This window comes from Oncorhynchus mykiss, chromosome 16 (genome assembly GCF_057628025.1).
Source record: "Oncorhynchus mykiss isolate SJ-2025 chromosome 16, ASM5762802v1, whole genome shotgun sequence".
In the NCBI taxonomy this organism is placed as follows: Eukaryota; Metazoa; Chordata; class Actinopteri; order Salmoniformes; family Salmonidae; genus Oncorhynchus; species Oncorhynchus mykiss.
The window spans coordinates 72,434,769-72,449,491 of record NC_143037.1 but is presented as its reverse complement, the minus strand read 5'-3'; the positions used below and the strand labels follow the sequence as shown (position 1 = coordinate 72,449,491).

At 49.1% G+C, this 14,723-nt stretch overlaps 1 protein-coding gene across 3 annotated transcripts in view; it reads left to right on the top strand.

Annotated features, from left to right (window-relative positions):
- The window catches only part of LOC110491172 (solute carrier organic anion transporter family member 4A1), a 95,347-nt gene that overhangs the window by 32,879 nt on the left and 47,745 nt on the right, over positions 1-14,723 (top strand). For all 3 annotated transcript variants that reach the window (XM_090203898.1, XM_090203895.1, XM_090203897.1), the window contains exon 2: positions 5,520-6,584. In XM_090203898.1, coding sequence (XP_090060024.1) covers positions 5,756-6,584 — 829 coding nt within the window. In that variant the 5' untranslated portion in view covers positions 5,520-5,755. The remainder of the gene's footprint in view (positions 1-5,519; positions 6,585-14,723) is intronic.

Here is a 14,723-nt window from a genome sequence, read left to right as displayed (position 1 = left end):
TAAGAAAGCACTTCACAGTAAAGTCTACACTGTTGGTTAAGGGCTTGTAAGAAAGCACTTCACAGTAAAGTCTACACTTGTTGGTTAAGGGCTTGTAAGAAAGCACTTCACAGTAAAGTCTACACTTGTTGGTTAAGGGCTTGTAAGAAAGCACTTCACAGTAAAGTCTACACTTGTTGTATTCGGTGCATGTGGCAAATAAAGTTTGATTTGATTTGAACAGTACCACACCTTAACAGTGCCATCACTTCATACAGTAGTGCTAGGACATTAGGTGTGGTTTTAAGTTTAGAGTTACCAGAATGCCAAGAGTGTGCAAAGCTGTCATCAAGGCAAATGGTGGCTATTTGAAGAATCTCAAATATAAAATATATTTTGATTTGTTTATCACTTTTTTGGTTACTACATGATTCCATGTGTGTTATTTCATAGTTTTGATGTCTTCACTATTATTCTACAATGTAGAAAATAGTAAAAATAAAGAAAAACCCTTGAATGAGTAGGTGTTCTAAAACGTTTGACCTGTAGTGAACTCTGATGTCATCACGGCTGTGGATATCAGCTTTGTGGTATTATCTATGTGGACTCTGGGCAGAGGCTCCTGATCCTGAAAGCAGCAGCTTTGATTTAACCTGTAAAGTGACACACAGGGAACGCCTGTATGTTTCAGCTGGTTAGGGAGAGGGAAGTCGAGGCACTTATTGGACTGAAAAACTACTGGTGTACATAACCTCTGATAGTGTGTGTTTTAGAGATGTAGAGAGACCATCCTTTGGGATCCCTCATAGTCCAGTATCGTTTCCCTCCAGTTATCATGGTTCAGCGTTGTTGTTTGGGTCTGGCTGGACATGGTTCTGGAGGTGGCTGGCTGGACATGGTTCTGGAGGTGGCTGGCTGGACATTGTTCTGGAGGTGGCTGGCTGGACATGGTTCTGGAGGTGGCTGGCTGGACATTGTTCTGGAGGTGGCTGGCTGGACATTGTTCTGGAGGTGGCTGGCTGGACATGGTTATGGAGGTGGCTGGCTGGACATTGTTCTGGAGGTGGCTGGCTGGACATGGTTCTGGAGGTGGCTGGCTGGACATTGTTCTGGAGGTGGCTGGCTGGACATTGTTCTGGAGGTGGCTGGCTGGACATGGTTCTGGAGGTGGCTGGCTGGACATGGTTCTGGAGATGGCTGGCTGGACATGGTTCTGGAGATGGCTGGCTGGACATGGTTCTGGAGATGGCTGGCTGGACATGGTTCTGGAGGAGTTGATGTCTCATTACGATGGCTTCTATACTGGAGGAGTTGATGCCTCATTACGATGGCTTCTATACTTGAGGAGTTGATGCCTCATTGCGATGGCTTCTATACCGGAGGAGTTGATGCCTCAATACGATGGCTTCTATACCGGAGGAGTTGATGCCTCATTACGATGGCTTCTATACCGGAGGAGTTGATACCTCATAACGATGGCTTCTATTCCGGAGGAGTTGATGCCTCATTACGATGGCTTCTATACCGGAGGAGTTGATGCCTCCTTACGATGGCTTCTATACCGGAGGAGTTGATGCCTCATTACGATGGCTTCTATACCGGAGGAGTTGATGCCTCATAACGATGGCTTCTATATCGGAGGAGTTGATGCCTCATAACGATGGCTTCTATACCGGAGGAGTTGATGCCTCATTACGATGGCTTCTATACCGGAGGAGTTGATGCCTCATTACGATGGCTTCTATACCGGAGGAGTTGATGCCTCATAACGATGGCTTCTATATCGGAGGAGTTGATGCCTCATAACGATGGCTTCTATACCGGAGGAGTTGATGCCTCATTACGATGGCTTCTATACCGGAGGAGTTGATGCCTCATTGCGATGGCTTCTATACCGGAGGAGTTGATGCCTCATTACGATGGCTTCTATACCGGAGGAGTTGATGCCTCATTACGATGGCTTCTATACCGGAGGAGTTGATGCCTCATTACGATGGCCAGCTTCTGAGCAGGCACTCACAGAAGTGCTTGTGGTTGTGGTTCTAGACTTGGCTCTAAAACGGATAATATTGAATATGTTCCCATCTGTCCTGTAGGTGATGTTTATGCCTATGGACAGTCTGCTCTCTGTAAGGTGACCCATTCCAGCCAGAAGAGGGTTGTTGCGATGACCCAGCCTTCCTTTACTTTGGTCCTTATCTCGATTGGCTCTGTGGTTTCACTACCAGAGAGAATGACACACCGGCATGCAGGAAGTGGAGGATGTTAACACATTGTGTAGGGCAGCCACATCAGGAGGATTCTCCACAGGGCCTCATGGTTAACAGAGGTCAAAGGTCATGTATAGCGGTAGCCTATCATGTCTGAAGACACACACACACACACACACTATCCCTAAGCAGGTTACAACGGTGATAAATCACTTCAGAACAGCTGCAGTGCTATTCAGTTCTCTATTCACACACAACATTCACATTACAACATAACTCTTCTGCTCTAGTGAATATCTGTTCAGTTAATGAGGTTGCATTTACACTAGTTACCATTGTTTGCAATTCACCTTTTGACCTCTGATCCCTGAGATGTGTTAGCCGAAAATAGTATATTACTGTATAATACAGTGGTTATTATATATGATATTATGTTATGTTATACTGTATAATACAGTGGGGGGGTTCTGGGTCCAGTAAGGTGGTCAATGGGAGGTAAGCTCTAGCCAGTTACACAGGATTAGCTACTGTAGTGGTGGGCCGTTCCACTTGTGCCGTCATCAGCAGGATCCAACCGTTAGGGTTGGGCGTTGGGCCGTCTATTTTATTTAAGAGGCTTGGAGAGACGGGCTTAGAACCTGGGATACCTCAGTCTTTATCTCTCTCCCTGACTCTGTTTCTATCATCAGCCTGGCTCTCTGGCTCTCTCTTCTCTAGGATATATTTGGGATTACCATGAGGAGGTAGGATGTTAATCGTGCTTAATATTGACTTAGTGTTTGCTGTCATGCTTCATGATTGGTATTGAAGAGGAATTGAGAAAACATTGAAAAAAAAAACAGTATGGTGAATCTAAGGAATTATTTTCCTCAATCTGATTATATTGTGAACTAAATGAAGTAAATGATGTTGAACCGAGGAGAAGATTATTAGGCTAATAGGTTATGTGAAAGAAGAGGGGAGGGGGGTGGGGGGGGGGGGGGAATTCTGCGTAGCTCCCAAAACTAAGCAAGAAAAGAGGAGTTTCTTAAAACGAGTCCCTCAGAATAAAAGATAACAGCACTGTGCTCACTTTAAATATATGTTTAAAACGGTTGTTAGCTTTTCTTTCGTAATACTTGCTCAACCAAACATTTAAGAAAAGGAACCAATAAAATGATATGGGTTTAGCGACCATTGAACAAGACATCACATGTTTGTAGTTCTGGAGAAGGTTGGCAGGCCAAACTGTTTCTGCAGGTGTCCTGCAAGTTCTTTAAGCACTTACATTATATTCAATAGAATGGTTTCAAAAATAAAAAAAAACAGAAAATGGTCTCTACAAACCAAGCAACAAGGAGTGTGTTTGATAAGGTAAGACTGGTGTCCTTCTTAGAAATATTCAAGTGTTATCTGACTAAATGCTTTCACTTCTTTTTGATTGCTGTTTTCGTGTTGGGATAGGTTTGATGAGATGGAGTCTGAACGGTAGAATTTGATTAGCTGGTGAACTCTTCAAGGGAGAATGAAAGCAAAGGCAATGTACTTTGCCAGCGATTGACATAAAGTCTGAAAGCAAGTATTTCAGGGATTGACATAAAGTCTGAAAGGCACTTGCCCATTGGGAAAATCGGGAGTATTAGTTGGTTGCCCGAAGATTATGATCACTTGACCGAAAACATGTAAATGAGCTATTTACACGTAGAAGTGCCTTACTGTGTATTGTCTGCCTTTCACCTACACACAGGGGAGGAATCAGAAACATCAATACTGGAATTATTTTTCATTTGGTTATCAGCAAAACAATTCTCAGAGCAGATTCAACTTGCCCAACTGCCATGTACAGTACATTCAGAAAGTATTCAGACCCCTTTATCCACATGTTGTTACATTACAGCCTTATTTTAAAATGGATTTAATACATGTTTTTCCTCATCAATCTACACACAATAGCCCATAATGACAAAGTGAATACAGGCTTTTAGAAATGTTTGCAAAAAAACAAACAAAAAATATATAACTTATATAACTTACATAAGTAATCAGACCCTTCTCTATGAGACTCGAAATTGAGCTCCGGTGCATCCTGTTTCCATTGATCATCCTTGAGATGTTCCTACAACTTGATTGGAGTCCAACCTGTGGTAAATTCAATTGATTAAACATGATTTGGAAAGGCACACAGCTGTCTGTCTATATAAGGTCCCACAGTTGACAGTGCATGGACTTGTCCGTAGGGCTCCGAGACAGGATTGTGTCGAGGCACAGATCTGGGGAAGGGTACCAAAAACTCCCCAAATACAGGTGTTCCAAGCTTGCTTTTTTAAATCAACTGCCCAATGGGGCAACCTCCCAGCACACTCAACTAGCATGACTACTCAGTTCACTTGCCCCAGGTAACCGGGCAACCCTTCATGTCAATCCCTGCTATGCCTATTGTATAAGGCCCCTGTGTTTCTATTTCAACTGTGGCCAGCTGTCTGTCTGAACCACACACACACACACACACACACACACACACACACAAGCAAAGCCATTTACAGAGTTAGCCAATCACCTCAGTACCCCTGCCTTACCATCCGTTTTCATTTATTTCTTCATTTTGGGGAATATGAAGTGGAGGTAAGGTGGTGTGGGGTGAAGAGGGGTGAGTTGGTGTGGGGTGAAGAGAGGTGAGGTGGTGTGAGGTGAAGAGGGGTGAGGTGGTGTGAGAGATCCAGGGATCAGCTGATCACCATATGAATGACCTTTGGTTCACCTGTTAGCCTGTGTTCTACCTTCTGCTCCACAGCACCATGTGCGGTCACTGGATTCATTTGCATACATATATCAGAGATGTTATTCAAAGTATTTCAACTGTCATTCATGGAGGACGATGCTCTTGAGAGCCAGTAAAGTATATAGGGAACATTCACTGAGTAGATACAGTATGTCTTTATGTAAAATGGTGAGATGACTGCTGTGTTTGTCTGGGGGGGGGGGGGGGGGGGGACCTGTGGGTCTGGACAGTGTAGTTGTGTTAGTGTCTTGGCCTGTCCTTGGACCAGCTCCCCCCCATGCAGAGCTAATCCCTTTAGTGTTTTGTTCTGGTCCTCTGGACCACTCCATCGCCCTGGCATCATCACAGGAGGGTAATAGGCAGTACAGTACCATGAGACCGGGTTAAACCAGACCAGACCAGAGACACATGCTCTCTGTCTGTCAGCAGGCACTAGACCGAAAGGAATTGGCTCAGATTTAAAGTTCACGTGTTTTATTAGAATCATAATTTTTTTAATCTCCACGTTTTCATACTTTCTAAAGAACACCTTGTGATAATGTCTGACAATCTTCTCCTCTCTCCTTTTTTAGGAGGACGTTTCCCAGAGGTCGCAGTAAAGCACATCCTGTCCATTTCCCTGTGTAGTGGTCCCCTCTGGCAGAGGATTGCTTTCTACTTCCAGACACTTTCACTGCTCAGTGGCATATCCATACCTTGGGTGAGATAGAGTACAGACACTAGCCCACAGGAGAAAGTCAACCCTTTCTTACAACGCACTCGCTCTCCCAGGCCTTTTATCCCTCTCAGAGAGCCCCTCCCTGGGGTCATGCCTATCCTACTCACTGCCGACGTCTCCTTCAGCTCCAAGCAGGAGCTGCTGGACCTCCAGGACGGCCCTATGTGCCCCTCCCTAGAGACACCCAGCCCTGTAGACTCTCAGGAGGACAGCCCAGTGGGTTCAGGCCCTGGCAGCGCCACTGGAAATAGCCCCGCTCGCCACATCATCCTCACCCGGGCTGCTACCCCACTGCCTGGACAGCTTTACACGGGCCAAGCACCCGCGGAGACCCCACTGGGCCTCACATTCATCCCCACACACTCAGAAGGCCTGTGTGGCTGGGGGGCTCTGACGCCCCGAGTCATCCAGACCTTCAACACCCCTCGCTGGGTACTGTTCTTCCTGTGTGTGGCCTCCTTCCTCCAGGGCATGATCATCAACGGCTTCATCAACACCGTAGTGACCTCCATAGAGAGACGTTTTGACCTGCGCAGCTACCAGACCGGTCTCATCGCCAGCTCCTACGACATCGCTGCCTGTGTGTGCCTGGCCTTTGTCAGTTACTTTGGTGGGACGGGGCACAAGCCTCGCTGGCTGGGCTGGGGGGTGCTGGTCATGGCGCTAGGATCTCTGGTGTTCGCCCTGCCTCACTTCACCACTTCCCCGTACCAGGTAAGCATGCCCGAGCAGACAGGGGTGTGTACGGGGAACCGTACCAGACGTTGCCATGATAACGAAGGTGGGGGCCTGTCCAGCTACCGCTTTGTCTTCATGCTGGGCCAGTTCCTGCATGGGGTGGGAGCCACGCCCCTCTACACTCTGGGCGTCACCTACCTGGACGAGAACGTCAAGTCCAGCTACGCCCCGGTGTACATCGGTGAGTCACTGAGCACAACACCGTGAGCGTCGTTCTGATCTCTTTATGAGATCTTTTGTATTTCCTGTTCATATTCATTCATCTGGTGCATGTCTTTATCATCCACTAGAGAAAAGTTTCCATTGTTTTTAATAATGATACAATGTTTCAATTAAATGTAAAAACAAAAATACAAGTGTACTGTGTCAAAGGACCTGTAAACTGCAGAGCACAGCTTGATTCTCATATGGTGTAGACTATGGTCTTACTACTCTTCTTCTCTCTGTGCTGCCGGCTGACTGATACCGTGTTGTGGTGGCTGACTGATACCGTGTTGTGGCGGCTGACTGATACCGTGTTGTGGTGGCTGACTGATACCGTGTTGTGGTGGCTGACTGATACCGTGTTGTGGTGGCTGACTGATACCGTGTTGTGGTGGCTGACTGATACCGTGTTGTGGTGGCTGACTGATACCGTGTTGTGGTGGCTGACTGATACCGTGTTGTGGTGGCTGACTGATACCGTGTTGTGGTGGCTGACTGATACCGTGTTGTGGTGGCTGACTGATACCGTATTGTGGTGGCTGACTGATACCGTGTTGTGGTGGCTGACTGATACCGTGTTGTGGTGGCTGACTGATACCGTGTTGTGGTGGCTGACTGATACCGTGTTGTGGTGGCTGACTGATACCGTGTTGTGGTGGCTGACTGATACCGTGTTGTGGTGGCTGACTGATACCGTGTTGTGGCGGCTGACTGATACCGTGTTGTGGCGGCTGACTGATACCGTGTTGTGGTGGCTGACTGATACCGTGTTGTGGTGGCTGACTGATACCGTGTTGTGGTGGCTGACTGATACCGTGTTGTGGTGGCTGACTGATACCGTGTTGTGGTGGCTGACTGATACCGTGTTGTGGTGGCTGACTGATACCGTGTTGTGGCGGCTGACTGATACCGTGTTGTGGTGGCTGACTGATACCGTGTTGTGGTGGCTGACTGATACCGTATTGTGGTGGCTGACTGATACCATGTTGTGGTGGCTGACTGATACCGTATTGTGGTGGCTGACTGATACCGTGTTGTGGTGGCTGACTGATACCGTGTTGTGGTGGCTGACTGATACCGTGTTGTGGTGGCTGACTGATACCGTATTGTGGTGGCTGACTGATACCGTGTTGTGGTGGCTGACTGATACCGTGTTGTGGTGGCTGACTGATACCGTATTGTGGTGGCTGACTGATACCGTGTTGTGGTGGCTGACTGATACCGTATTGTGGTGGCTGACTGATACCGTGTTGTGGTGGCTGACTGATACCGTGTCCTGGCAGTGTTTGTGGTGGCTGACTGATACCGTGTTGTGGTGGCTGACTGATACCGTGTTGTGGTGGCTGACTGATACCGTGTTGTGGCGGCTGACTGATACCGTGTTGTGGCGGCTGACTGATACCGTGTTGTGGTGGCTGACTGATACCGTGTTGTGGTGGCTGACTGATACCGTGTTGTGGCGGCTGACTGATACCGTGTTGTGGTGGCTGACTGATACCGTGTTGTGGTGGCTGACTGATACCATGTTGTGGTGGCTGACTGATACCGTATTGTGGTGGCTGACTGATACCGTGTTGTGGTGGCTGACTGATACCGTGTTGTGGTGGCTGACTGATACCGTGTTGTGGTGGCTGACTGATACCGTATTGTGGTGGCTGACTGATACCGTGTTGTGGTGGCTGACTGATACCGTGTTGTGGTGGCTGACTGATACCGTGTTGTGGTGGCTGACTGATACCGTATTGTGGTGGCTGACTGATACCGTGTTGTGGTGGCTGACTGATACCGTATTGTGGTGGCTGACTGATACCGTGTTGTGGTGGCTGACTGATACCGTGTTGTGGTGGCTGACTGATACCGTGTTGTGGTGGCTGACTGATACCGTGTTGTGGTGGCTGACTGATACCGTGTTGTGGCGGCTGACTGATACCGTGTTGTGGTGGCTGACTGATACCGTGTTGTGGTGGCTGACTGATACCGTGTTGTGGTGGCTGACTGATACCGTGTTGTGGTGGCTGACTGATACCGTGTTGTGGTGGCTGACTGATACCGTGCTGTGGTGGCTGACTGATACCATGTTGTGGCGGCTGACTGATACCATGTTGTGGTGGCTGACTGATACCGTGTTGTGGTGGCTGACTGATACCGTGTTGTGGTGACTGACTGATACCGTGTCCTGGCAGTGTTTGTGGTGGCTGACTGATACCGTGTTGTGGTGGCTGACTGATACCGTGTCCTGGCGGTGTTTGTGGTGGCTGACTGATACCGTGTACTGGCAGTGTTTGTGGCGGCTGACTGATACCGTGTGTGAATTATATCCTTGTGGTTTCATCTGCATTAGGTGTGTGTGGGTGGTCAAAGACCACAGACTGACACAGCAGCCACCAGAATGCTGTGAGACTGTCAGACAAGGGTAGAATGACAGGAAACAGGATGTGCAGATGAGAGCAGAGGCTGATTCATTGGTATGAGGGTCATTAGGCTGACTCACTAAACACACGCTTTAGATCTGAAATCATGCGTGTGGAGAGGATTGTAATCTAATGGATCGGAATGGCAATGTTTAACTCTAGAACAGTGACAGACTGTTTACACCCCTGTTGATTGGTTGTTGAATACAGTTGTTCAAATTGGATTGTGGGTAACATTATGTCATTATGTCTCCAACTGAACTCCAACAGACAAGTCCCAGAAACCCCTGCTACATCTGTTCTCTATTGAATCAGGCAATTTGACCATCCCTTAGACCTTCCCTGTCTTCCAATCAGCAGTTTCCCCACAGACGTCAATAATATGCCTTTGAATTGTGCCTCGCACCCCGCTATTTTCCTTTCAGAGGCAACAGAGGCAATAGAACACAATCACCATTTCAATGACCTCAGTGAGAACTCAGTGAATGGACTCGGTCTGTCTCTCTGTCTGTCTCTGTGAGCTTATTGATCAAAAATAAACAACTCATATACCGTGTTGTGGTGGCTGACTGATACCGTGTTGTGGTGGCTGACTGATACCGTATTGTGGTGGCTGACTGATACCGTGTTGTGGTGGCTGACTGATACCGTGTTGTGGTGGCTGACTGATACCGTGTTGTGGTGGCTGACTGATACCGTGTTGTGGTGGCTGACTGATACCGTGTTGTGGTGGCTGACTGATACCGTGTTGTGGTGGCTGACTGATACCGTGTTGTGGTGGCTGACTGATACCGTGTTGTGGCGGCTGACTGATACCGTGTTGTGGCGGCTGACTGATACCGTGTTGTGGTGGCTGACTGATACCGTGTTGTGGTGGCTGACTGATACCGTGTTGTGGTGGCTGACTGATACCGTGTTGTGGTGGCTGACTGATACCGTGTTGTGGTGGCTGACTGATACCGTGTTGTGGTGGCTGACTGATACCGTGTTGTGGCGGCTGACTGATACCGTGTTGTGGTGGCTGACTGATACCGTGTTGTGGTGGCTGACTGATACCATGTTGTGGTGGCTGACTGATACCGTATTGTGGTGGCTGACTGATACCGTGTTGTGGTGGCTGACTGATACCGTGTTGTGGTGGCTGACTGATACCGTGTTGTGGTGGCTGACTGATACCGTATTGTGGTGGCTGACTGATACCGTGTTGTGGTGGCTGACTGATACCGTGTTGTGGTGGCTGACTGATACCGTGTTGTGGTGGCTGACTGATACCGTATTGTGGTGGCTGACTGATACCGTGTTGTGGTGGCTGACTGATACCGTATTGTGGTGGCTGACTGATACCGTGTTGTGGTGGCTGACTGATACCGTGTCCTGGCAATGATACAATGTTTCAATTAAATGTAAAAACAAAAATACAAGTGTACTGTGTCAAATGACCTGTAAACTGCAGAGCACAGCTTGATTCTCATATGGTGTAGACTATGGTCTTACTACTCTTCTTCTCTCTGTGCTGCCGGCTGACTGATACCGTGTTGTGGTGGCTGACTGATACCGTGTTGTGGTGGCTGACTGATACCGTGTTGTGGTGGCTGACTGATACCGTGTTGTGGTGGCTGACTGATACCGTGTTGTGGCGGCTGACTGATACCGTGTTGTGGCGGCTGACTGATACCGTGTTGTGGTGGCTGACTGATACCGTGTTGTGGTGGCTGACTGATACCGTGTTGTGGCGGCTGACTGATACCGTGTTGTGGTGGCTGACTGATACCGTGTTGTGGTGGCTGACTGATACCGTATTGTGGTGGCTGACTGATACCATGTTGTGGTGGCTGACTGATACCGTATTGTGGTGGCTGACTGATACCGTGTTGTGGTGGCTGACTGATACCGTGTTGTGGTGGCTGACTGATACCGTGTTGTGGTGTCTGACTGATACCGTATTGTGGTGGCTGACTGATACCGTGTTGTGGTGGCTGACTGATACCGTATTGTGGTGGCTGACTGATACCGTGTTGTGGTGGCTGACTGATACCGTGTCCTGGCAGTGTTTGTGGTGGCTGACTGATACCGTGTTGTGGTGGCTGACTGATACCGTGTTGTGGTGGCTGACTGATACCGTGTTGTGGCGGCTGACTGATACCGTGTTGTGGCGGCTGACTGATACCGTGTTGTGGTGGCTGACTGATACCGTGTTGTGGTGGCTGACTGATACCGTGTTGTGGTGGCTGACTGATACCGTGTTGTGGTGGCTGACTGATACCGTGTTGTGGTGGCTGACTGATACCGTGTTGTGGCGGCTGACTGATACCGTGTTGTGGTGGCTGACTGATACCGTGTTGTGGTGGCTGACTGATACCGTATTGTGGTGGCTGACTGATACCATGTTGTGGTGGCTGACTGATACCGTATTGTGGTGGCTGACTGATACCGTGTTGTGGTGGCTGACTGATACCGTGTTGTGGTGGCTGACTGATACCGTATTGTGGTGGCTGACTGATACCGTGTTGTGGTGGCTGACTGATACCGTGTTGTGGTGGCTGACTGATACCGTATTGTGGTGGCTGACTGATACCGTGTTGTGGTGGCTGACTGATACCGTATTGTGGTGGCTGACTGATACCGTATTGTGGTGGCTGACTGATACCGTGTTGTGGTGGCTGACTGATACCGTGTTGTGGTGGCTGACTGATACCGTATTGTGGTGGCTGACTGATACCGTGCTGTGGTGGCTGACTGATACCATGTTGTGGCGGCTGACTGATACCATGTTGTGGTGGCTGACTGATACCGTGTTGTGGTGGCTGACTGATACCGTGTTGTGGTGACTGACTGATACCGTGTCCTGGCAGTGTTTGTGGTGGCTGACTGATACCGTGTTGTGGTGGCTGACTGATACCGTGTCCTGGCGGTGTTTGTGGTGGCTGACTGATACCGTGTACTGGCAGTGTTTGTGGCGGCTGACTGATACCGTGTGTGAATTATATCCTTGTGGTTTCATCTGCATTAGGTGTGTGTGGGTGGTCAAAGACCACAGACTGACACAGCAGCCACCAGAATGCTGTGAGACTGTCAGACAAGGGTAGAATGACAGGAAACAGGATGTGCAGATGAGAGCAGAGGCTGATTCATTGGTATGAGGGTCATTAGGCTGACTCACTAAACACACGCTTTAGATCTGAAATCATGCGTGTGGAGAGGATTGTAATCTAATGGATCGGAATGGCAATGTTTAACTCTAGAACAGTGACAGACTGTTTACACCCCTGTTGATTGGTTGTTGAATACAGTTGTTCAAATTGGATTGTGGGTAACATTATGTCATTATGTCTCCAACTGAACTCCAACAGACAAGTCCCAGAAACCCCTGCTACATCTGTTCTCTATTGAATCAGGCAATTTGACCATCCCTTAGACCTTCCCTGTCTTCCAATCAGCAGTTTCCCCACAGACGTCAATAATATGCCTTTGAATTGTGCCTCGCACCCCGCTATTTTCCTTTCAGAGGCAACAGAGGCAATAGAACACAATCACCATTTCAATGACCTCAGTGAGAACTCAGTGAATGGACTCGGTCTGTCTCTCTGTCTGTCTCTGTGAGCTTATTGATCAAAAATAAACAACTCATATACCGTGTTGTGGTGGCTGACTGATACCGTGTTGTGGTGGCTGACTGATACCGTATTGTGGTGGCTGACTGATACCGTGTTGTGGTGGCTGACTGATACCGTGTTGTGGTGGCTGACTGATACCGTGTTGTGGTGGCTGACTGATACCGTGTTGTGGTGGCTGACTGATACCGTGTTGTGGTGGCTGACTGATACCGTGTTGTGGTGGCTGACTGATACCGTGTTGTGGTGGCTGACTGATACCGTGTTGTGGCGGCTGACTGATACCGTGTTGTGGCGGCTGACTGATACCGTGTTGTGGTGGCTGACTGATACCGTGTTGTGGTGGCTGACTGATACCGTGTTGTGGCGGCTGACTGATACCGTGTTGTGGTGGCTGACTGATACCGTGTTGTGGTGGCTGACTGATACCGTGTTGTGGTGGCTGACTGATACCGTGTTGTGGCGGCTGACTGATACCGTGTTGTGGTGGCTGACTGATACCGTGTTGTGGTGGCTGACTGATACCATGTTGTGGTGGCTGACTGATACCGTATTGTGGTGGCTGACTGATACCGTGTTGTGGTGGCTGACTGATACCGTGTTGTGGTGGCTGACTGATACCGTGTTGTGGTGGCTGACTGATACCGTATTGTGGTGGCTGACTGATACCGTGTTGTGGTGGCTGACTGATACCGTGTTGTGGTGGCTGACTGATACCGTGTTGTGGTGGCTGACTGATACCGTGTTGTGGTGGCTGACTGATACCGTGTTGTGGTGGCTGACTGATACCGTGTTGTGGTGGCTGACTGATACCGTGTTGTGGTGGCTGACTGATACCGTGTCCTGGCAATGATACAATGTTTCAATTAAATGTAAAAACAAAAATACAAGTGTACTGTGTCAAATGACCTGTAAACTGCAGAGCACAGCTTGATTCTCATATGGTGTAGACTATGGTCTTACTACTCTTCTTCTCTCTGTGCTGCCGGCTGACTGATACCGTGTTGTGGTGGCTGACTGATACCGTGTTGTGGTGGCTGACTGATACCGTGTTGTGGTGGCTGACTGATACCGTGTTGTGGTGGCTGACTGATACCGTGTTGTGGCGGCTGACTGATACCGTGTTGTGGCGGCTGACTGATACCGTGTTGTGGTGGCTGACTGATACCGTGTTGTGGTGGCTGACTGATACCGTGTTGTGGCGGCTGACTGATACCGTGTTGTGGTGGCTGACTGATACCGTGTTGTGGTGGCTGACTGATACCGTATTGTGGTGGCTGACTGATACCATGTTGTGGTGGCTGACTGATACCGTATTGTGGTGGCTGACTGATACCGTGTTGTGGTGGCTGACTGATACCGTGTTGTGGTGGCTGACTGATACCGTGTTGTGGTGTCTGACTGATACCGTATTGTGGTGGCTGACTGATACCGTGTTGTGGTGGCTGACTGATACCGTATTGTGGTGGCTGACTGATACCGTGTTGTGGTGGCTGACTGATACCGTGTCCTGGCAGTGTTTGTGGTGGCTGACTGATACCGTGTTGTGGTGGCTGACTGATACCGTGTTGTGGTGGCTGACTGATACCGTGTTGTGGCGGCTGACTGATACCGTGTTGTGGCGGCTGACTGATACCGTGTTGTGGTGGCTGACTGATACCGTGTTGTGGTGGCTGACTGATACCGTGTTGTGGTGGCTGACTGATACCGTGTTGTGGTGGCTGACTGATACCGTGTTGTGGTGGCTGACTGATACCGTGTTGTGGCGGCTGACTGATACCGTGTTGTGGTGGCTGACTGATACCGTGTTGTGGTGGCTGACTGATACCGTATTGTGGTGGCTGACTGATACCATGTTGTGGTGGCTGACTGATACCGTATTGTGGTGGCTGACTGATACCGTGTTGTGGTGGCTGACTGATACCGTGTTGTGGTGGCTGACTGATACCGTGTTGTGGTGGCTGACTGATACCGTATTGTGGTGGCTGACTGATACCGTGTTGTGGTGGCTGACTGATACCGTGTTGTGGTGGCTGACTGATACCGTATTGTGGTGGCTGACTGATACCGTGTTGTGGTGGCTGACTGATACCG